The sequence below is a fragment of the Mytilus edulis genome, chromosome 6 (genome assembly GCF_963676685.1).
Source record: "Mytilus edulis chromosome 6, xbMytEdul2.2, whole genome shotgun sequence".
Classification (NCBI taxonomy): Eukaryota; Metazoa; Mollusca; class Bivalvia; order Mytilida; family Mytilidae; genus Mytilus; species Mytilus edulis.
The window spans coordinates 79,351,911-79,375,283 of NC_092349.1; the positions used below are offsets into that span (position 1 = coordinate 79,351,911).

The following is a 23,373-nucleotide window of genomic DNA, read 5'->3' on the forward strand; positions in this document are numbered from 1 at the left end:
AACTGTCTACAAAACATCCAAGAGAAAAGAAAAAGATCATGCAAGATCTAAACTGCTCAGCAAGTGTAAGCAGTAAATTTTCTTGTCTCCTAGTGGCATTAGTCATCATGTAAATTGTTACATTGTCTTTGTTCTACTTGTATCTTTTCGTGATATACCTTTATCATCTTTCGTAGGTCTTTAAATTCCTATGTTATTTTTCATACGAAATGTAATCATGATCATGTTTGTTGACCTTTTTACCATCTTATTAATGGACAGCGTGAACTTCAGAAAAAATGAAGAAAACTACGATGCTACAAACGCTTCACTAGATTCACATTACAGGTCTTCATAAATATTTGATCACCATCATTAGCGTTTTTATTTAATTACCATATTTAATGAACCTAATAGTCTAACTTATTATAAATAAAACCTAGACGCAATATAGTAAAATGCATTTTCATTGAAAACCAACCCGTTAAATTCTACAGAAAACAAAATGACAAGAAAATTTCTAGCAATTTTATGTACCGAATTGTATTTTATATTGAATTCTTTAGGCTTGGAAATGACTATTACATTCCAAAATCGTGATAAATACCTGCCAGGGAGATCGTTCGTAAACAACACAGCAAATAGCATCTACCAGTGTATGGATATTTGTTACCGTTTTAATTACTGCAAGTCCGTCAACTTTGTGAAAGAGTTGCACGTGTGTGTTATGAACCTAGAAGATACCAGTACTCTTTCACTTATTCCAATGGTGGGCTCTATATACGAGGAAAGACCTCAATTTCCACAGGTAATTACAATTACATAATTCGACATACAAAATAAATAAAATGTAAACCAGCACATTTTTGTGCATAATATTAGTACCATATTTTTGTTACTACATGTTTTATAATGGCATATATATATATCATTCTTTCTGAGGATCGTAAATATTTTAGATAAATTATTGTTTTTATCAATATTTATATTACAACGTTAAAAAAATTAGATAGAAATTTATATGTTCTGCAATAAATTTTAAGAACAATGTTCATAAAGTATTGTAACGCTTTTTTTAAATTAAGGTTTAAATACAATATAATGTATCAAGGTGTGTCGTCCAAATTATAAGTCAACGAATAAACTGACAGCATGATGTACATGTAAATAAATGGAAAACAAATTTTGGAAGCAGTTTGAATCATATTTTGGAAGAAAAGAAAAAAAAACCAAAAAACCTGTCTATCAAAATTAGAATTTAATGCCCAAGTGTCATTTCAAGTTATAACCATTTAATACCCACTCAAAAAATATTTTTATTTCATTAACCAGTATAGTGATTTAAGTCTGAAGCTGCCCCTTTATTAACTAAAGAAAAAAAAATCTGTTAAATACCAAAAGAGCATTAGAACACGGGCAGGGCCATTATGAAAAAAACATGGGTATTCAAAATGTACGAGGGCAATTATGAAAAACCGAGCCGTTATGAATTATCAGGGCTATTAATTTTATTACTTATCAATCAAAATGCATTTTTAGTGGAAAAGAAAAAAAAATTGAAAGTTCCAAGAATCCGGACTTATCATATTTAACACAGTTTGTCAAGTCAATGATAGCATAATACATTACATGATGAACATGTGTGTCAAATTATTTAATTGTGAGTTTCTTGCTTTGATTTATATCTGGTTTCCTTGCTGATTGGTGGGACACAATGCAGAGATAGCAGACAAAATATAATATATATCTTTTATAAAACAGAAAATCTGAATCGGACTCTAAATAATAATATATTGAATTATAGATCACAGGGACTAAGGAAAGGACCATCACCCTTTTTCTAATTAAAATTATTTATATACTAGTATTTATTTAAAGATTAGCTGGAGGGTAAGAATGTATCAAATATAAACTTGCAAGACTGAATGTATTGTAGCATAACGACATAAAATAATGAAAATTAAATTTTGAAGAAAACTTGATGCAAAATCTGAAACAACATAGAAAGAAAAGAAAAGAAGAAACAGAGAGATTCGTTTCTGTTAATTGGTAGATACGATGTTCTCTCAACTTTTATTAGTTCTTTCGATTCATATATTTTCGTCGGTACCATTTTTGTGATTTGAGAGAAATAGTATTTCGCACAGTCATGTGTATTTACTCCTACATAATTAAGAATTAAGAATCAACATTGCATTATATACCTTAGACTCAGTTAACATGTCAGAATCGAAAAATGAAAAAAAAAATGAGAATGGAAATGAAGAATGTTTCAAAAAGAAAACAACCCAACCAAATAGCAGACAACAGCACAAGGCCCCTTATAGGTCCTCAACTAAGCATGGAAACCGTGCACCCGGAGGTGAGCTTCAGGTGGCCCATAAACTAAAATGTGTACCACTTGTAAATGAAAAGATCAGATGACTATTTTTAGACTTTATGTATCTTTAATACTCAACAAACCAAATTACATAGGTATAGACATACACACAATACATATTACATGATGTAAATGAACATACATATAAAAGTTATAAGAAAGCAAGAGAGAGGCAAATATCATAAGTAACAGTATACATATTAAACTATATGAAATCAAATACATAAGCTACCCAGGAGAGCCTACATGCATATTGACTAGTCTTATATATTTGCACAAGTTGTTAAGTTCAGAAAGATTTTTACTATTCATCAGTTCATTAAATTAAAAAAAAATTGGATGATTTGTATATTTTTTTCTCAATAACTGTTTACGACTATCATTCAATACAGAGCGCTATATACAAACATAATGAAATTCATCTCCGATATCGCCAGAGTTATAAATTAAGCATTTTCTATTTTCTCTTTCAACATTTTGCCACCTACATGTACCAGTCTCAATAGGAAATCTATGATTTCCTTTTCTCAGTCTACATACATTTGTAATGTAATAATATTTCTATCATCTAAATTTTAAAAATAATATTCAAATTCACAGTTTTCTTTATACATACGATAGTTTAAAGCTTTTGGCGATTCTAACATGTCAGTATGCCATTTCTGTTTAAATTGATCAGTCAACAAGATTTTGGTTAACACTAGGATACAGCCATCATGTATCACTTACAAAATATTTCTTAATCAAACAGATTTCTTATGCCTTGTTAGAGCGTTAATTATTACTGGCACGGAACGTCATCGTCATCAATACACAAGTCATCGTCACAAAATTATACGACTTTTCAAACTTTCTATTTCTCTTTTTACTTTCTCTCCTCTTTTTTTTTAGCTATGAAAGCTATAGTATCATATTCTATAAACTGTTTGCTTTATATGCATGTCCATATTATTATACTTTTATTGTAATTTTACATTGTATTTTGGAGAAGACTTCATAAGTACGATTGTCTAATCCATTTTGATTAAATTCAGCAAATAAAATAGTTTAAACTAACCTTACAAACTATTGACAAATGACAAACCCGATTCATCAAGAATGGACTTAACATTTTTTAACCAAGTAATATCATTTTTATATTTATACATCTGATGAGTTAAGCCTTTTTCAACTGATTTTTATAGTTCGTTCTTATGTTGTACTGTTATACCACTGTCCCAGGTTAGGGGGAGGGTTGGGATCCCGCTAACATGTTTAAACCCGCCACATTATTTATGTATGTGCCTGTCCCAAGTCAGGAGCCTGTAATTGAGTGGTTGTCGTTTGTTTATGTGTTACATATTTGTTTTTCGTTCTTTTTTTTTTTTTTTTTTTTTTTTTTACATAAATAAGGCCGTTAGTTTTCTCGTTTGAATAGTTTTACATTGTCTTATCTTGGCCTTTTATAGCTCACTACGCGGTATGGGCTTTGGTCATTGTTGAAGGCCGTACGGTGACCTGTAGTTGTTAATGTCTGTTTCATTTTGGTCTTTAGTGGATAGTTGTCTCATTGGCAATCATGCCACATCTTCTTTTTTATATGTACTTGTATCGAATTGCAGGAAGTATTTATTGCGTTCCAGACTATAATTTTGTCCAGTAGTTAATTATACAAAGTGTTTATATCAATTTTCAAAGGGTATCTGCCAAATTCTCCATATATCATAAAATTAGTCGTAGATTGTTTAACCTTTAGCAAAAGTTTGCAGAATTTCATATGAACCCTTTCTACAGCCGAATCATTACCAAAACCTCAGACTTCACTACCATAAATAGGTTTAACAGTTTTATCAAATAATTCCATTTAACATTCAATAGAAAGATTATGCAATCTTCCTTTATTGATAAAGTCGTAAATAGCACATGTGGCTTTTTTTTCTTTTGCTTTAATTTTTTGCCTTAAAAAAAAATCCTATGCTACTGAAAAAGACACCTTAATAAGTAAACTCATTAACAATTTCTAGTACAATATCGTTATAATTAAACTGAACATTATTAGGCAGTCTACCTTTAGAGAAAATAACAATTTTACTGTTTTGTACATTCGCTTTCATTTCCACACTTCACAGTATTCAGATAAAGTATCTAGATGCTTTTGTAATCAAACTTGCGACTCTGATAACACAACTATATTATCTGCATATAATATGACAAAAAGTTTAAGATAACAATCAAGTTCGGTTTCTTATTCATCTGATAGAGTTTTCGAACAATCTATGTTCTTGATTCTTAGAAAATCTTCTAAATCATTAACAAAGAAAGAAAAAAGTATAGGGGGACAATTTCCCCTTGCCTAACACCAACCTTACGCGGGAAAAAATCTGAAAATTCATTACTATAAAAAATTCTAGATTTTATATAACAGTAACTGCACATATTTGTAATAGTATTATACCCTTTACCATTCACAGAGTATTTAATCTATTTTGATCAAAGTCAATAAAAGTACTCTTCAGTTTTTTTCTTCTTATTTCTTAACAGTTCAAACAATAAATGAAGTACAAAAATGCTATCGGTAGTAGAATAACTTTTTCTAAATCCAAACTGACTTTCTTTCAGCAATGGAATTCTATAAAACTTAGCTTACTCTAAGATTAAGCACTGAGGTGAAAATTTTACCCAAAGAGCTTAAAATACATTTAAGTATAGGCCTATAATTTTGTGGATCGAGCTGATATCTTTTATTCTTATAAAAAGGTATAATATTTCCAATAAGTCAAGATTCTGGTACATTTTCGGAACTAGATATTACATTAAAATGTGTACATAATATAAAAACAGGCCTAAAACATTACATGTAGACTTTATATATTCATTTATATTGAATCATCACCATATGCTTTTCCATTTGATGACTGTTTGTAGACTTTAGATCGGGCCAATATGTGTGTTAGCGAGTACTGGGCAGAGAAAATCTAAATTATCTTTTTTCTATTTTTAGGACTTAGTTCCTCAAGACTGTGTGGGTCATTCCTGTCCTGTGGAGGACCTGTGTGTTGCCAATGGTACATGTGCAAACTGGTGTAAGTATATTTTCTTATCAAACTTACTTAACAGCATGAAGTTCAGTGCTTGTCGCTGGATCATGTCTGTCATATTTTATTGTACGTGAATTATTTCGTTATACATAAAGTCGTTTGTTATTTTGTTTGAATTGTTTCACAGTTGACACGTGTGGGACGTTTAATGCATAGTGTTCATTTTTGTTGAAAGTTGGACGATTGCCTATAATTGCTAACATTCCCTCCATTTGAATTCAAAAGATAGTTATAGCATTGCCAATCATACTACATCCCCTTATTTTCTCATCAGTGAATATCTTATACTATTGCATGATGATTTTTTTACGGAACCTTTTGTTATGATGCATGCACATGTGCAAAATGACATGACTGCTTGTTGCATGAGTGATTTGTCTGATGCAAAAAATATCAACTTTTTCTGATGTTCTAGACTTTGACTTTTAAACCAAATATTGCATGCATAGTCAGGTAGAGAATATATGAATATAAAATAAAATCAGACTTCTGCATAGTTTTAAAGCAAACATAGAGGGGAACATTTGCTTACCAATGTATGATTGCCTTTATAATTATCATTGAATTGTAATCACTTATCAGTGTCACCAAATTCATAATTAAAAGAACCAAGTGTATGATATGGGACGACTAACTGGAAACTTCATTGATGAGTTTATTCCAAAACTCCTGTCTATAGATGGACTGGTCTTAAATAAGCGAACTTCTTCAAACCAGCCAAGTCAAGGGAAATAAATCTAGTAATAGTGATGATGAAGGTTTTAATTACTACGCTGTCGAACAGAGATCTCTCTCTTTTTAACGATATGTTTCAAGTTCACTAAGTAGTTCTTATTGTCTGTGCCTTTATACACCCGTGCAACCATTTGGACCCAAAGTGAACAACTGTCTCCTTTCCACAACGAGTCGTAACGTTACACATGGATTTCTGGCTCTTTACTTGGTTTGTTAGTTACCAAGTGAACGTGTGTTATGTTATCCGATTTGTAGACAATCTGAAGTCTTTTGGGACGCTTCCTACATAGCACATGACGTTAAAATAATAAATTAACAATCTCACATTTACTTAAAAATGTCTTGCATATATTATGTAATAATTCAAAATCTAACACAAGCACAACCATTTCTGTAAAATACGAAGATTGACTAAACCATACAATAAAAAAGTATAATTTACTGGTATTCCAGATAATGGTATGATAGGGGTCTGCACAGATTGAAAGGTTCATGCTCTCTCATCATTAGTTTTCTGTGTTGTAATTTGTAAACCTTTTCACGTTTCAGCCTGTTATATTTATTTGTGTTGTTCAACTAATTTTGTCAATAAAAAGATAGAATAAACAACTGTCATAAGTGGAAGAACTATCTAGTCAGTTTAAACCTTCCATCTTTTTTTTCTCGGAAAATGTCTGTTTAAGTTAGGAATTTAGTAGTTGTTTGTTTACTTGATCTGTTGATTGCCAACGTTCGATTTTGTGATTTTTTTTAGAATGGTCTTCTGCTTTTTGAATTAGACATAGAGTTCGATATTTAAAAACATAATTTTAATCTGTTTCTTTTGTTCACCTTATTTTTTGTCCACTAATAATAAAGTACATGCAGTCGGTTGAATGCTCATTTTCAATTGTCGTACTTTGTCATTCACAGACGATCAAATTATAACAAATAAAATTATTAATTATTAATCAGATTCTATTATTGCTAATATATTTTTTTTCTTAAACTGAAAAATTTAATTTACAAATGTTTATACCGAACGAAGCCAATTGATCATCTATCATTTTTTGTTATTTAATTTGATGGTTGGTATAACTCCTTAAATGACGCAAAAACATCATCTGCTATATTTTTCGTAATTTAATTTTATGGTTGGAATACTTTGTTAAACTTTTCATGCCATTCAATGACGTAATACACAGTTTGTCAATGCATCAACAATCCATCAGAGACCATACCACGCACGTAGACATCAGCAATTATAGGTCACATTAGTTGGAGATATTATGGAGATACAAGCATGAAATTTGATATAAAGGTTGACTAAACGATAATAAAAAAAAAAATCAGCTGCTAGACATAAATTATTTTCAGTTTTTCAAGATTGCTACCGCTCATTTTGTGAATGGCGTCATATCCAATTGGCTACATTTCGTAAATCCGTTGAAAACTGTGTTATAGATATAACTAAAAGTAGGTTTTGATAAAACGTAAATTACAGTTCCTTATGTACGATTAAACAACAGGAATGACTAAAAAGTGCCCGGTTCCAAAATGGCGGCAAAAACGTTGAAAATGGCTACATCTCTTACATTTAGAGTTTCAACATTTCCAATGCTCAAGACCTGTACTAAACATAAATAGAAAGCTTCAAAACACTCCGAAATGATAAGATAAAAAACCCTAGTTCTAACATGAAAAGTAACAGCCTGAATTATCTTCAAGGCGCTAAACGAAAAAACAAATATGAAAGATTGTAATGGACGACAACCAATCTCAATAACTGAATCATGTTTTATAATGTTTTGGACCTCTTCCTTTACCACACACACCTGGAAAAGAAATGGTGTAACAGTATAACTTAAAAAGTAAACAATCATACATAATAACTGAACATACTGTAACACTGTTTATGTACGGTATTTGCTTTGCATCCCAGTGCGGAGTATTAGTTTCAGTCGAAAAACACGCCTCATGACGAATCTGAGACACAGCAACTACTATTAGCTTAAAAATGAGATAAAATATTACAGATTATTCTCGTCTAAGGATAAGAAATCAAATGCGATGAAATTTACTATACCGGTAATGTGTATTTCAGTTTCGATTAACTGTCATTAATTCATGTTCGTTTTATTATGCATATATTGCACACGGAAATTTAATATTGAAATATCAATTTTGAATACGTGTTTATTTGCTTTGTTAATATGCGGTGTTCACGATTTGGTTTTGCTAAACAATGTTCCTATCCGATGTTTAAAAAATGTTTCCCGTTTTCACACTTAATTATTCGACTTTCACGTGTCACGCTAAAAGAAATTAGGGTGTCACGCTTAGACCCCAATGAAAACCACAATTAAGCTATCAAAATCTGACATTTCAACGTGTAGTATACTAAATTCAAAGAATTCTAAGCTCACATAACTATCTAAACGAGATTTAACAAGATATGTGCATATTGCTTGTTGTAACCAAAATAGATTGAATTCAACCTTTTGTACAACTTACATGACGATACATACTCTAATTGTACAGTACTAGTGTACGATAATGCATGATCATCAACCATTGTCAATATTGGACACGTCTAATATTGTTATTTTGGCCTGAAGCGGGTTTATCTTTTTTGCCATGGAAATATGATGTCAGTATATGGCATCTGTCTTAAAGTAGCTACAAAAACAACATTCATTAAGACATTTTTAATGAGATGACTTGTGCAATCTTCAAAACACGTAGAAGTCGATTTTTTTCGCTTTGTTTGGTTCGCAGTGAAAAAGTGCACGGGTTAATTTATTTTCCCATTTGACAACGAGTAATAAGAACAAAATGTTTTACAACTAACTAGACATTGGTATAACATATTGATTGTTGACATTGGCAATCCTAGCCAATTATGATTAAAGTTAAACGTAACTGCTACATACGGGGTTCGAACTAATAAACTGGGTGTTGACCCCAAAACTCACGATAGATACAGTAGATAACCTTCATACATTATAGACCAATCGACCACCAAAAGGCCAAGTCTTTTTTATTTTCAAAAGAAAGTAATAATTATATCGAGCATTTTTACATTTTAAATACATCAGTTTCAGTGTCTTAGTATTGTTGTATATTGATTCAAACATATCTTCTAATATGACGTCCTTATTACGGTTTGTAAACAAAGCCGTGTTCTAATGAGCACAAAACATGTTTGACACATGCGCACAAACTTACTGTTTAAATTAACATTATTTCCATCGTTATCCTTTAAAATATATACATTTAGGCAGCTAACATAAACTTTTATAATATATTTTTATGAAACAACATATATTTATCCTGCATGCTCGTAGTTTTTAAACTTATCAAATATGAAATTCAAGGAGGAAACGGGAACAGCCAAACATTTTTACGGTAATTTCGTACGCTTCGACTTCAAAAATACTGTATTTGTCCTATTAGAATCGAAATAATTCCTTCATGTCATGCTCTATGCTCATTTTAACATGGGTATGCATTATATTTGACCACATTTTACACCTCGCTAACGCTCAGTGTAAAATATCGACAAATATAATGCCTACCCATGTTAAAATGAGCATAGAGCATGACATGAAGGAATTGTTTCTTAATTTAAAACTGAAGAACACATATTAGGTAGTTGACTTTATTTACAGTGTATGTAGACTGTGGAGAGCTAGAAGACAAGAAGGCTATCATTGAATACGAGTATACTGTCGGGTATGCTGAAGCCAAGTTCCAGTGCAAACGACCTCTACCGGGCCAAATTGGAAAAGAGACTTTTTATTGTTTGATGTCAGGAAAATGGGGTGGACCAAATGTTCAATGTGGTCGTAAGTACTTTAAATGATCTTTGAAATACTTCAATCAAATGATAAAGCATAAGATACTATTAGAAACATAGGTCACATACTTCACGGTGGGTATGGTTGTCCTGCAAGAGAACGTACTGTGCTGGTGATTTGGTCCTGACGGGTGCTGGTGATCAATGAAAAAATGTAAACAAAGACGAAAATGATGATTTTTGACGTTTTCACTCATAAAAAATGGAAGAAAACAGTTGAGATTTTTCAATTTTGTTTCTTATGGGTTCATATATAAATCATTAAAAAGTTGACCCTCTAAACTGTTTCAGTAAGCGTAACACAAAAATGCTCAATTTCAGAAAATCTCGAACTGAAAAAATAAAACAAAAATGCTCATAGAGTCCGCTTTCTATACCGCAATCCACACGACAAAACTATTTTGTGAAAAAAACATTGCAATTTATTAAAATTTAGCATTTTCTCAATTTATTCATGTCCTGATACTGTGCTGGTGGGTCCTGTCATTGTGCTGGTGGGTCCTGATACGGTGCTGGTGATTTTGGATAAGAAGTTGGTCATATTTGAAACAAATGTTACAAAATCAATAAAATTGGGCAGATAATTGTTGTCAATAGGATCTATGACTCCTATTTTAGCTCTTGTGCATCCATTTGGCTGTTTAATGTGTGTTTTCAAATGATCGTAACTTGTATTAAATAATTACATAAAAGGGCAACATCTTTCGTCCAATATCAGATAACAATATATAGTATCTAAAATAAGAATAGTTCATTAAGATATTAAATGCCCCTTAAATTGATGCTTCAACAATGATCAAAGCCCATGCCGCATAGACATGTTTGTTAGCGCTCCGCATACCCCTCCCCACTTTCATCCAACCAATCCTCCTCATTTCCTCCTTCATTGTTACAGTGGTGTACCAACACAACAATTTATTACATAAAATAATAACACAAAGACACACATTATTGAATAACGAATGCTTGCAGGTACTGAAAGCTAGTTCAAAGCTGCATTTTCAACTTATAGATAAACCATGTTCTCATATACAAAAATCCCAATCGTGTCGATGAAAAAAGTCTCAAAACTTAAGTTCACATTTCAATGTTTGATGAAGCAGAACTTTAAAAATGTGCAGTGAATCTTGTGCTCACAACATTTATTGTCATAATTATGTTTACATAAGACTTACAAAGGAATTAAGCAGGTACCAAGAAATATTTTACACTTCAATTTAATGATCATGAATGGAAGGAAATGGTATGGAAGTTACATAGGACAAAAAGAAATTGATAGTATTTTTGGGCGAAAGACTTAAACGCTTCTTTGCATTATATAGTACAGCTCTTCTATAAAAGCATGCAAAAAAACTTTGATTGACTTGCATGCTATGTTTGCTTGGATGTTTTCAAACAATAGGTAGGCGGAGTTTCAATACATACTGGGATTTGATTGGACAAATACAAACTGACAGGAATTGAAGTTAATGTTTATTGTCCAAACAAATTGTAGTATATAGTAAACAGACTACTTACCTGTCGTTTACAAACATCCAAACAATCATAGCAAGCAATTTAATCAATGGTTTGCTTTGCATATATTTATAGAAGAGCTGTAAATTCTAAAAAAAGAAATTGTGTTGTCGTAGATGGTTAAATCCTCAATAAAATCTCAATAACTTTGTTGGAACGAGTAAAGGTTTTAAATCAAATTTTCGTGGACTTTTTAGCTTCCACCCTGACGAGGTATGTTAGCTGTTCTTATGCTGTTGCACCTGACGCACGGAAACTTTCCGTTTCCATCTTCTTTTCTGAAATATTTTACCCAGTTCATACTTGACAGGATTGTTATCCTAGTAAAAGGTGTAACCAATGAATTGAACACAAGTTAAAAATTCCACAATACTATATAATTCATTTTATGTGTCAATTTGTTTAGAAAAAAGTCGAAAAGAAGAGAGTTTTTTTAATGTCATGACTATCTGCCGCTTTCTAGATCTATGCTTAGCATTTGCAGATGACATGGACTCCTCACCCTGGTGACCCTGCTGCCTTTCATAACTTTATCCGTATACATGTATTAATAGATAAACAAAAGGCTGCAAATGGTATTTTTGTATTTAAAATGATTCGTTGTAACGAGAATATTTGTGGTGAATGGAAACTGTGAGGGTCAAAATCTTAAATTGCTTCTAAATGTTGCTGGACCCATTTTTCGTTATCTGATCTGAATTTTCTGAAATGTGCAAGGTAGATAGACATTGATTTTTTTTACTCGGTAAGTTTTGCCCTAATTGCTTGAACATTTGCAATATTAAAGCCGATTTCAATGAGTGTGTAGACAAAGGGAATATCTTTGGTTATCTTGCTTGCTGAACAGAAAAGTCATTGTTAGATTATGTAAACTACCCTACTTTAAGAGTAGACTAGTCCGACAAGTGACACATCTTTCTGTCTGTAGGACCAGGCTACTTCGAAAGGAGGGTAATATACCTTACCTAACAATGACTTCACGGTTTAGCTAACAAGCAAGCTAACCAAAGATATAACCTTTGTCTACATACTCTCTGAACCCCTATCCCGGCCTGTTTTTTAGGAGGGTGTCTAAAAATGGTTGATTACAGACAGTCGAGTACGCATTTTACTTTCCAGGCGTGTTTACGTTGATTGTTAAAGTCCTGAAAACGGATAGATGGAAACAAAAATGTTTGATTTATCTGGCTTTAGATTCAGTTTTTTTAAATATAAATTAAGGCTACATTTTAATATAATAATACTAAGAATTCACAATATAAAAAAATGCAGAAAAAAAATGGAGAAGTGAAATATCTTTGTAAGGAGTCATAACTACAGAGATGGTGTGTTTGACACACAAAACTTAAAAGCTTGGTGATATTACCAATATTAAAATAAAAGTGTATTTTAGGTGGGTATTTTTTCCATTTACTCATTTTCAATTATAATTAAGGCACATTTGATTTTTATTCATAAAAATATTTAAATATAGAAAAGTAGGACACATTGTTCACTTCCTCCCCTGTAATTCTTTATCAAAAATATTTATTTATTTTGGAATTTTGAAATGAAAAAGCTAAGAAATCTTAGTTTTGTTAGTGTTCTCTAGGTTATCTCGTCTTCATTCTCTGACATATTCTCTGGCATATTCTAGTCTGCCCTTTCATAAAATAGTGATTTTTTTTTAGTGTTCTATCGTACTTTCGAAAAAAAATTACCTGATAACCGTTCAGACAAAAAAGTAATGTTGAAAACATCTTACAGATACAGCAAGTGATTCTTAATAGCTGTAAGATACATTTTTCTTTTAAAATACAACTTTTAAATCTTACGGGAAACTATTCAAAGCTTAATTGGATAAAGGCAGATGTGGTGTGAGTGCCAATGAGACAACTCTCCATCCAAATAACAATTTAAAAAAGTAAACCATTATAGGTTAAAGGACGGCCTTCAACACGGAGCCTTGGCTCACACCGAACAACAAGCTATAAAGGGCCCCAAAATTACTAGTATAAAACCATTCAAACGGGAAAACCAACGGTCTAATCTATATAAACAAAACGAGAAACGAGAAACACGTATATATTACATAAACAAACGACAACTACTGTACATCAGATTCCTGACTTAGGACAGGTGCAAACATTTGCAGCGGGATTAAACGTTTTAATGGATCCAAACCTTCTCCCTTTTTCTGAAACAATAGCATAACATTACAACATAGAAAAACATACGATAAAATATCAATTGGCAGACTTAACTCAATCAAAAAACGTATGATTACACAATGAACGAATAAATTTGATCTGCGATATCTGAATACAAATGCACAGTTAAATAAATATTAGAGACAAACATTCATGACCAAATAGCTGACAAACAAATTCAAACACACTGAGAAATATTTAACCAATCAATGTTCACTATAGAAAAAAACCGGTTTTTTATAATCTTGAAGTTTTTAACACTTCCACTGTAACCTCGCTCTAACTTACCCACATCCCCTCCAAAAAAAACACAAACAAATCCGCAATACTATTGTCTTTTTATAGTCAGCACTCAATTGTTCACAAACAAATGTGTTTTAAGCTGCTAAAGACATATGATTCAAACGCTCAGAAAGTTCTTTGTTCTATATTTTTGCTCTCCATTTTTATGCAAAACCTTTTACATTTTTATTTATGGGTTATTGTTGAAGGTCGTACAATGACGTATGGTTGTTAACACATATTTCCTTTGGTTTCTTATGGAAATTTGTCCATTGACAACAAACATACCACATCATCTACTTTATATAGGTATTGTATAAATTACAACGTATTTTGGTGATCTTGCAAAATGATCGTAATCCCGAAAATCGTAAACATATTTTCTTATCTTCAAAGGGGGCAAGAAGGGTTCCATTAACAGGCCAATAAATAAAATTACAGTTAATTTTAAAAAGAATAAAAAATAGGGGTAATTTTTCTCTCATAATAACAGGAAACAGATTCATAACGATGTCAATTTCAGGAAAGCAGACAACAGTTAATTAGTCAATAACAGTACAGCATCAATTATCTTGAATATATGCCACTTTTAACTAAAATATAAAGGCACCGAACCAGGACATAGGAGCACAGAACCAGGACCGTTTTTCTTATCACCAGCACATCGTCAGGACAATTCCGTTTAACGAACTTGCACGACTTTTGCAATATAATATTGTTGTAATATACTTTGCATGGTACTTATGACGCATCAGAGAAAAATTAAGCAACAAAACAGTCGTTTTATTGCCGTTCTGATACAATGTAAACAAACCCACCAGCACAGAATCAGGACCCACCAGCACCCGTCAGGACCGAATCACCAGCACAGTACGTTCTCTCGCAGGACAACCATACCCACCGTGACTTGGACATTATCTGAAGTGCCCGAAATTTTAGGATCTGTCATGGGTCATTGAAATAATTTTAACAATTCCGAGATAAAATGTATTAAATTCTAAGACATACATTTTATGTTAAAGTTATCTATGAATGTGTGGTTTTCTATTTTGTTGTTTTAATTTCACTATGAAAATCATTTGATGATTACATTATTGTTTTTTATTGCGCCTATTGATCAATAAGATATTTTAAGTGCATAGTTGTAGGTGAATTCATGGTCAACTTGAAAGGATTTTCACACGAATAATTTTATCATTGTATCAAATGGTTATGTATTTACCTTTTTCCTGATGTGTATTAACCTCACCTCACCTACCTCACATATCATCTTCATGCCGGTCGCTATGTAAGGTGGCACGGTAGTATTTGCATTCCAGAATTTAGGTTGCTCTTTTGTGTACCCTACTTAGGTTAATGTATCTAAACAGTGTGATTGGACAAAATATACAGTATCAACTGAACATACTTTCCCAAACTGAGGGATGAATCAGGTGTAGAAAAATATGAAATAATTTTACATACAGATGAAAATGAATTTTTGAGATTTTTTTTAAATTTTTTATTCACTGCACCATAAAAGACCTAAAAGTACTAGTGGCCTTAGGTTTTCAAAAATAGCAAAAAAAGTAAACGGTCATGATACATATTCAAATTCATTTCTGAATAGTAGAATGAAAGTACTTCAGTTAACTGTGAATGTAGAATGTTTTGCAGTGTTAGAAAGTGTTGAAAATTCTAAAAAGGCTATCATTATCCCTATGGGCCAGGAAATACTACCGTGCCACCTTAAGGGGGATATACATTTTTGCACTAAATCAATAAAGGAATTTATTTTACCTATGCAATTTGTAAGTTTATCAATAAAAAGTTGATTTAGAGCAACTATGATAAAAACAAGCCTTAAATTCCACCCCTGAGAGTAAAAATTGCTGATTCAGCAAATTTTGCCTGATCTGTGGGTAATAATGTAAAAATTTACCTAGAAAGTAGAACTTCATTATTTTTATGTAACTTGCAATACATTTTTAATTACAAGTGCTCGCTTTAACTTTTCGCATTGTCTGACACATGTGCAACCACTGAAATTTGAGACGCGACATTCTTCGGTTGCATGTACATCCTACTATTTTCATCGAAATAAATAAATTGCATAATTTCTTATTTTTTTCAACACAAGTACAGCTATACTAGTTTTCTGCATGTTTAATTTGTAGTTGTGATGTAACATGACACCAGTAGCAGCTTTTGGGGAACCAGTAAGTGGTTAAGGGGTCCTTACTTATTCATTTAGCTCTCATATTTGTCTGAAATAGAGATAGAAATTGGTTTTTTTTTACATTGACTAGACATTATTTTTGACAAAGAATGTTTTTATGATGTTATATCAGCAAGATTAAATGGTTTATTCATTTTCCATGCAAATATCATTAATTGTTAAGATTTTCTGACATTGAAAAACATAATAAAGGCAAATTGATTAAGTAAGGGGACATAATTTAACTTAATGCATACATGAGAAATAGACAAACAGTCAACTTAGAGATGTATTCTAGTACATGTATTGTGAAAAAGATTTTAGAATAATAGTTAAGTGCAATCTAAAGACTCTTGTTGTATAGCCCTCATAATCTGGAAATGTTTAAAGTAGTATAAGGCATGCTGTAAAATGTGGAATGGACTTTAATCTCATTTTTCATGATTTGGTGCTTAAACTGTTTCTTTCAGTCAGATTAACCATAAATAGAGTTGGCAATCCAATATTTCCTCCTGAATCACCATGTTTGATTTCTGTGTTGATTTGAAACATCATATATTTGGGTTTTGTTTACTCCTTAAGTAAAAATGGTAAGATGAAAAAAAAGTGAAAATCTGCCAGATGGGGTAGGGATGTAATGTTTCATTTTTTTTTGGTAAGAAATAAGTGCAGACTAGTATTCTTTATTGTAATATGCCCCAAAGTAAGAAGTCTATGTATCATAGGTGTCATGACTGGTTTCAAGTTTGTTATGTCTTGGTTAAGGTGGCACGGTAGTATTTGCATTCCAGAATTTAGGTTGCTCTTTTGTGTACCCTACTTAGGTTAATGTATCTAAACAGTGTGATTGGACAAAATATACAGTATCAACTGAACATACTTTCCCAAACTGAGGGATGAATCAGGTGTAGAAAAATATGAAATAATTTTACATACAGATGAAAATGAATTTTTGAGAATTTTTTTAAATTTTTTATTCACTGCACCATAAAAGACATAAAAGTACTAGTGGCCTTAGGTTTTCAAAAATAGCAAAAAAAAGTAAACGGTCATGATACATATTCAAATTCATTTCTGAATAGTAGAATGAAAGTACTTCAGTTAACTGTGAATGTAGAATGTTTTGCAGTGTTAGAAAGTGTTGAAAATTCTAAAAAGGCTATCATTATCCCTATGGGCCAGGAAATACTACCGTGCCACCTTAAGACCCTGATACATTTTCGTTCTTTAACTGTAATGTGCCTTAAGCTTGAACATTTTTGTATTTACAGTCTATTGTTACGAGCCACCTATGTTGCGACCGGAACAGGAAGTCATATACAAATATGTCGGTACTGCCATATATGCAAATTACAAATGTACCTCCTACCCTGATGCTGTATCAACGCCTTCATGTGCAGTATCTAGATGTACTGCTCCAGATACATGGGTACCAGCGTCGTTATCATGTCACGGTAATTATTTATCACCAAATATAAGAGCATAAATCTATCTATGAACTTTAATTCTACACACAAAATTTATTAATAAGATACTGCATAGAGATAAGATATTAGTAAGTATATATAGTGTATTTCTAATAAGCTATGCGCAAGAGTTATATTAATGAGTTATATTAAAAATATGCATTTAGGTTATTCAAATGATAGATGATCACGAACGACGATGCATATACTGTATAGCCTTATTGAATCTGACAATAAAGTCATTCATGAATACTATTTAACAATATATCTGTTTTGATGTCTTGAAATCAGTTTTGACCAGTGTGATGAATTCTATAAACCAAAAGTAAATTGATGTTTTGCCCTGAAATTTTCTGTCATATCAATTAGGTAAACTGTACTTTGCAAGTTTCATGCAAGCCATGCATATATGTTTTGTTCCTCTTTACTAAAACAAATATCAAATGCATATCATTTATCAAATTGTATACAATTTCATGTTATGAAACATTATAGATGATAAAACACAACATTGTTTCACCCAGAATATGCATTAAACCATTCATGTCTGCTTATCATTTATCATCTCTCTGCAAGCCATCAATTTTACTTACATTTAATTTAAAATGCTACATGAACAAATATTCTATTCATCTCCTATATACATTGAACAAGATTTCTGGAAAATGATGCACATTTTCGTCATGGGGTAAAATTTCGAGTTTATCTTAACCTTCCAGGCTTCATTTTAGGTGCCTTTTTGATTTGTCAACTCGTCAACGTTTGCATAAGACTGCAGTCATATAATTTGGTCTCGAAGATCACCAAACAGACCTTCATTGTCGAAGTGCACATCTTGTGTGCAAGAACAGTTTTACCGTTAATGTTATTTGTCCTTCATAGTAGATGACATTCAATATCTTTACACCCAAAACACCTTTTACTACGGAAACATTGCTATATTTGACAAAGTCGTTGACCATTAGATTTGATCAACACATTCTGAACATACTATCATAGACTCAAAATCCGCATCTCCTACTGAACAGACTTTGTCGACATTGACAATAAGATCCGCATCTCATGCTGAACAAACTTTGTCGACATTGACTGTAAAAATCCGCATCTCATGCTGAACAAACTTTGTCGACATTGACTATAAAAATCTGCATCTCATGCTAAACAAACTGTGTCGACATTGACTGTAAAAATCTGCATCTCATGCTGAACAAACTTTGTCGACATTGACTATAAAAATCTGCATCTCATGCTGAACAAACTTTGTCGACATTGACTATAAAAATCTGCATCTCATGCTGAACAAACTTTGTCGACATTGACTGTAAAAATCCGCATCTCATGCTGAACAAACTTTGTCGACATTGACTATAAAAATCTGCATCTCATGCTGAAAAAACTGTGTCGACATTGACTGTAACAATCTGCATCTCATGATGAACAAACTTTGTCGACATTGACTGTAAAAATCCGCATCTCATGCTGAACAAACTGTGTCGACATTGACTGTAAAAATCTGCATCTCATGCTGAACAAAATTTGTCGACATTGACTGTAAAAATCCGCATCTCATGCTGAACAAACTTTGTCGACATTGACTGTAAAAATCCGCAGAACTGTGTCGAAATTTACTGTAAATTCGGTTGTCATGCTGAACAAACTGTGTCGACATTGACTGTCAAAATTCGGTTGTCATGCTGAACAAATAGTGTCGATATTAACTGTCGCAATTCGCATGTCATGCTGAACAAACGGTGTCGACATTGACTGTCAAAATTCGCATGTCATGCTGAACAAACAGTGTCGATATTGACTGTAAATTTAATTAATTTACTGAGACTAATGTCCCGATAGTCGTCAGGTATGGTTGTTTATCAATTAACGACAAGTAAGGTCCGTTTAGTCATATAGCTCCTCATGGTTATAAAAATCGTCAATAAATAATAGCCTGGTCTTTGTAAATTTTATTTCGAGTTTTCACCTTAAAGATAAATCATTTCTTCGAACGAATTGAACATAAATATTATCTCCATTTTTTTTACTTGGTCAAATCTTATTGCAGAATTAGATGAGATAAAGTAAACCTGTATATATTATTCTCAATACACCAGATGTAAGAGGAATGTTGTTATATCATTTGATAAATCAAATAGGGTAAACTTAAATTGAGAATGAAAATGGGGAATATTTCAAAGAGACACGACCAAAGAGTAGACAACAAAGGCCACCAATGGGTCTTCAACGAAGCCAGAAAATTCCGCACCCGTGAAGGTCCTCAGCTGGATCCTAAATCAAATTGTGTGCTAGTTCAGTGAAAATGGACGTCACACTAAACTACAAAATATCTAAATGAACTAAAATTAAAAAACATACAAGACTTACAAAGGCAAGAGGCTCCTGACTTAGGACAGGTGCAAAAAATGCGGCGGGGTTACAGTCCGTGGATGGTGTAATCTTCCAAATAACACAATAAACCATTACACCATTTAACATACACAATTACACCATACACCCTGTGTCATAACACCATACACGTTACACCTTTGCACCATACACATTCTATCTACACTATCCGAAATTACCCATAGTGCAATTTAATTTGAAGGAAAGCGTGCGACTACACTATTGTTATGTTTTAAACACGAATTTTGATCACAATATTGTATCTTAATGTAAAAAATTAAAAATTTGTTTCTATCTTTCCCATAGTTTTAAACTTTGATTACCACACTTTATATACACGTCACACAATCACACTTTTCCTCATACACCATTACACCATTCCCCTTACACTATACACCATAGCACCATACACCTTCTACCATATTACCATCATCTTCGCTAGCCAAGGGTTTCGATCCACTTACCTCCTCTCCACCCTTGGCAGATTAAGCCAATATTTGTGATAACAATGTTGCGCAATCTATCGGTATATTAAAGTCACGCCCATTCCAAATACATTATTCTTGACCAATGGTAGCACTTGAACTCTTCAATTTGGAGGTAAAAACACGGTAGCGTCTAAATTTTGTTAAAGCAGGAAACGAAAATATATGTTGACATTCATGAATTTATGCAAGAAACATACACATAGGACTTCTATTAGTTGATTAAAAACATTCAAAATTGTCGCTTAATATAGTCGTATGTTAGTATGTAGAGACTTGTTGCACTATAAGCACGTGGTAATTGTTTACACACACTTCATTTGTACATTTACACGTGATCATGTTATAGCCGCTTATTGATTGGACGTAGCGAGTTTCGACTGCAACCAATGAAAATCATTACCTTGTATCTCCAAAATTCTATCTCTATCCGCCAATAGTGGAGAGGAGGGAAGTGGACCGTAGCCCTTGGCTAGCGAAGATGTTGCATCATATGCCATACACCATTACACCATATATGTTGTTTTGGGAAGTTAACACAAACCAAGGGCTGTAAACTTATTTGTGAGCTCTTAATCCTCACTCTATACCTCTCGCCAATGTAAAATAAAGAAACACATAGCAAAACGTGTCTCAAATAGATATACAAAGATATGATATGAGTGCCAATGAGACAAAGATCCATCGAAGTCTTTTACTTTTATTGTATTCAGATCTAAAAATGTTTGTTTAATTAACATTTTCTTAAATTAACATTTTCTTAGATATAGACGACTTTAGCTTGATATGTTTGTTCCTTGCGTGTCTATTGTTATTACTATTCATAGTTTCACTTTAATTCCAGCTCATGATTGTATGGTTACACCTGGACGATACTACGGAAAAGTAGGTTGCACTGCCACTGGACGAACATGTCAAAAATGGAATTCTAATTGGCCACATAGACCATCTTATTGGCCTGCAAATACAAATAACAATTATTGTTGTACGCTTCCCAATGAGGCTACTCCCTGGTGTTATACTATGGACCCAGGGGTTAGATGGGAATATTGTTATGTACCAATGTGCTAGGAACAGAGTTCATCTTTAATCTAGTATTTTAACTGAAAATTTATCATAAAACTACAATATACATGATCCTTCTCAATGCAAAATGCGACAATACATTTGTCAAAAAGGATACACATAAAAAATAAAACATGTTTTTCTTGTACTGGTTAGATAGGCATAATTTTTTTAACTGATAATTTGAAGCTTTTATTACATATAAGGAGAATTTATAAACTCTTTATGAATTTAAGGTGGTACATAACACTACAGGGAGATGATTCTTTAAAAATCAACTGAATGTTTTAATTACGTTCTATTGTTCCGGAAATATTTAGCCTCTCAATGATCAAAATAAGTGTTAGTCAAACAGCTATTTATTTAACAAAAATTTTCCAATAAAGTGTGTGGTTCAAGTTTTTTGAAATTTTTATATTTTTGTCATAGGGTCAAAGTAAATATTTTTTCAAAATTTTATGAAAATTAAACGAGCCACATTAATTTCAGTGAAGGTGTTTGGTACCAACTAAAACCAAACTTTAATAGTGGCAGTAAATCTAAATATTCAAGACAATGAACTGAAATAGTTTTTTTTTCTCGAGCATTTCGATGATACAAACGGTACAATAGTGTACGTTCTAAGTTTCCAAAATTTACTCATGCATAAGATATTATTAGATTGTATTTGTATTTAGTAATTCATTTTTAAACGTTGTTTTTAAATATAATATATAATAGCATATGTACGAAGTTGTACTACATTCTTATTCAAAATAACAAAATGTTTGAATTTCGGTGTAAACTGGTATACACATTATTGGTTTACTTTTATAAATTGTGACTTGGATTGAGAGTTGTCTCATTGGCACTCATACCACATATTCTCATATCTATACACATTAGTATTTTTTCTATGGTCATGTATTACTTAAGTAAATACTATATGATATCATTGTTACAGAATATAGAAGACTTATACTTACAACTTTGTCACAACCCTTTACGCATACGTGTTGGTGAGAAAAGATATCCTATATAACCTGGATATATCAGAGTTTTACTTTCGTTCCTGATAGAACTAGATTTACTGATTCCTATTGTTAATTTTTGCCTCTCCGACCACTGATGTTACCTTTAGTTCCTTATTTAGTTTTATATAAGCCCAACATGACTATTACATTTTAGATTTTCAAAGTACGTTATATTTGTAAAGCTTGTATATATTTTTTTATAAAAAAAGTTTTCGTTATGAAGTATTTCCTCAATCATTTTCTAAGTTTTTCAAAAATCTAATAGGCTAGTTTAAAGTATTAGCACTTCCTGTAGATAGTTAATTACAAACCGAATGCGGTTCCAATGATTTTTACGTCGATAGGATTCCTGTATGCATATTCATCACTTTTATCATCTTGTCTTGAAAGATTTGTGATTTCACAATGTAGTGAGAATAGTAATTGATACATTTATGTTGACAATCTTAAATAGATTGAATGTTGATTGTTGCTATTTTTAGACATTATATATATATATATATGCATTACATTAAACAAGTAATCAATAAGGAATAAGAGTTGTCTTTCTTCCTACCGAAAATCAAACAGTTACTTCATTCATTATTCATGCTATACCTGGCAAAAAATCCGGTCTAGCTCCTTTTAGAATTCGTGCGATAGTATAGAATATAGCTATTCCAAGACAAATTCAAAATAAAAATCAATTTAGTCGAAAACAAATCTTACTTTTTTCGAACTATTGCTAATGTGTAGAAATTGTGTTTAAATGC

The 23,373-nt window shown here is 32.0% G+C and overlaps 1 protein-coding gene across 1 annotated transcript; it reads left to right on the forward strand.

Moving 5' to 3' along the window:
- Positions 1–441: 441 nt before the first annotated feature.
- LOC139526830 (uncharacterized) lies at positions 442–22,570 on the forward strand. Its single transcript, XM_071321980.1, has 5 exons — positions 442–787; positions 5,340–5,421; positions 9,822–9,998; positions 17,464–17,646; positions 21,388–22,570. The coding sequence occupies exons 1-5, from the start codon at positions 485–487 to the stop codon at positions 21,612–21,614; spliced, it is 972 nt and encodes a 323-aa protein (XP_071178081.1). The 5' UTR covers positions 442–484; the 3' UTR covers positions 21,615–22,570.
- Positions 22,571–23,373: the final 803 nt, after the last annotated feature.

Coding starts and splice junctions, on each gene's coding strand:
- LOC139526830 (XM_071321980.1), top strand. CDS start 485: ATGACAAGAAAATTTCTAGCAATTTTATGTACCGAATTGTATTTTATA. Junction 5,422..9,821: donor TGGTACATGTGCAAACTGGT/GTAAGTATATTT, acceptor CTTTATTTACAG/TGTATGTAGACTGTGGAGAG. Junction 9,999..17,463: donor ACCAAATGTTCAATGTGGTC/GTAAGTACTTTA, acceptor TTGTATTTACAG/TCTATTGTTACGAGCCACCT.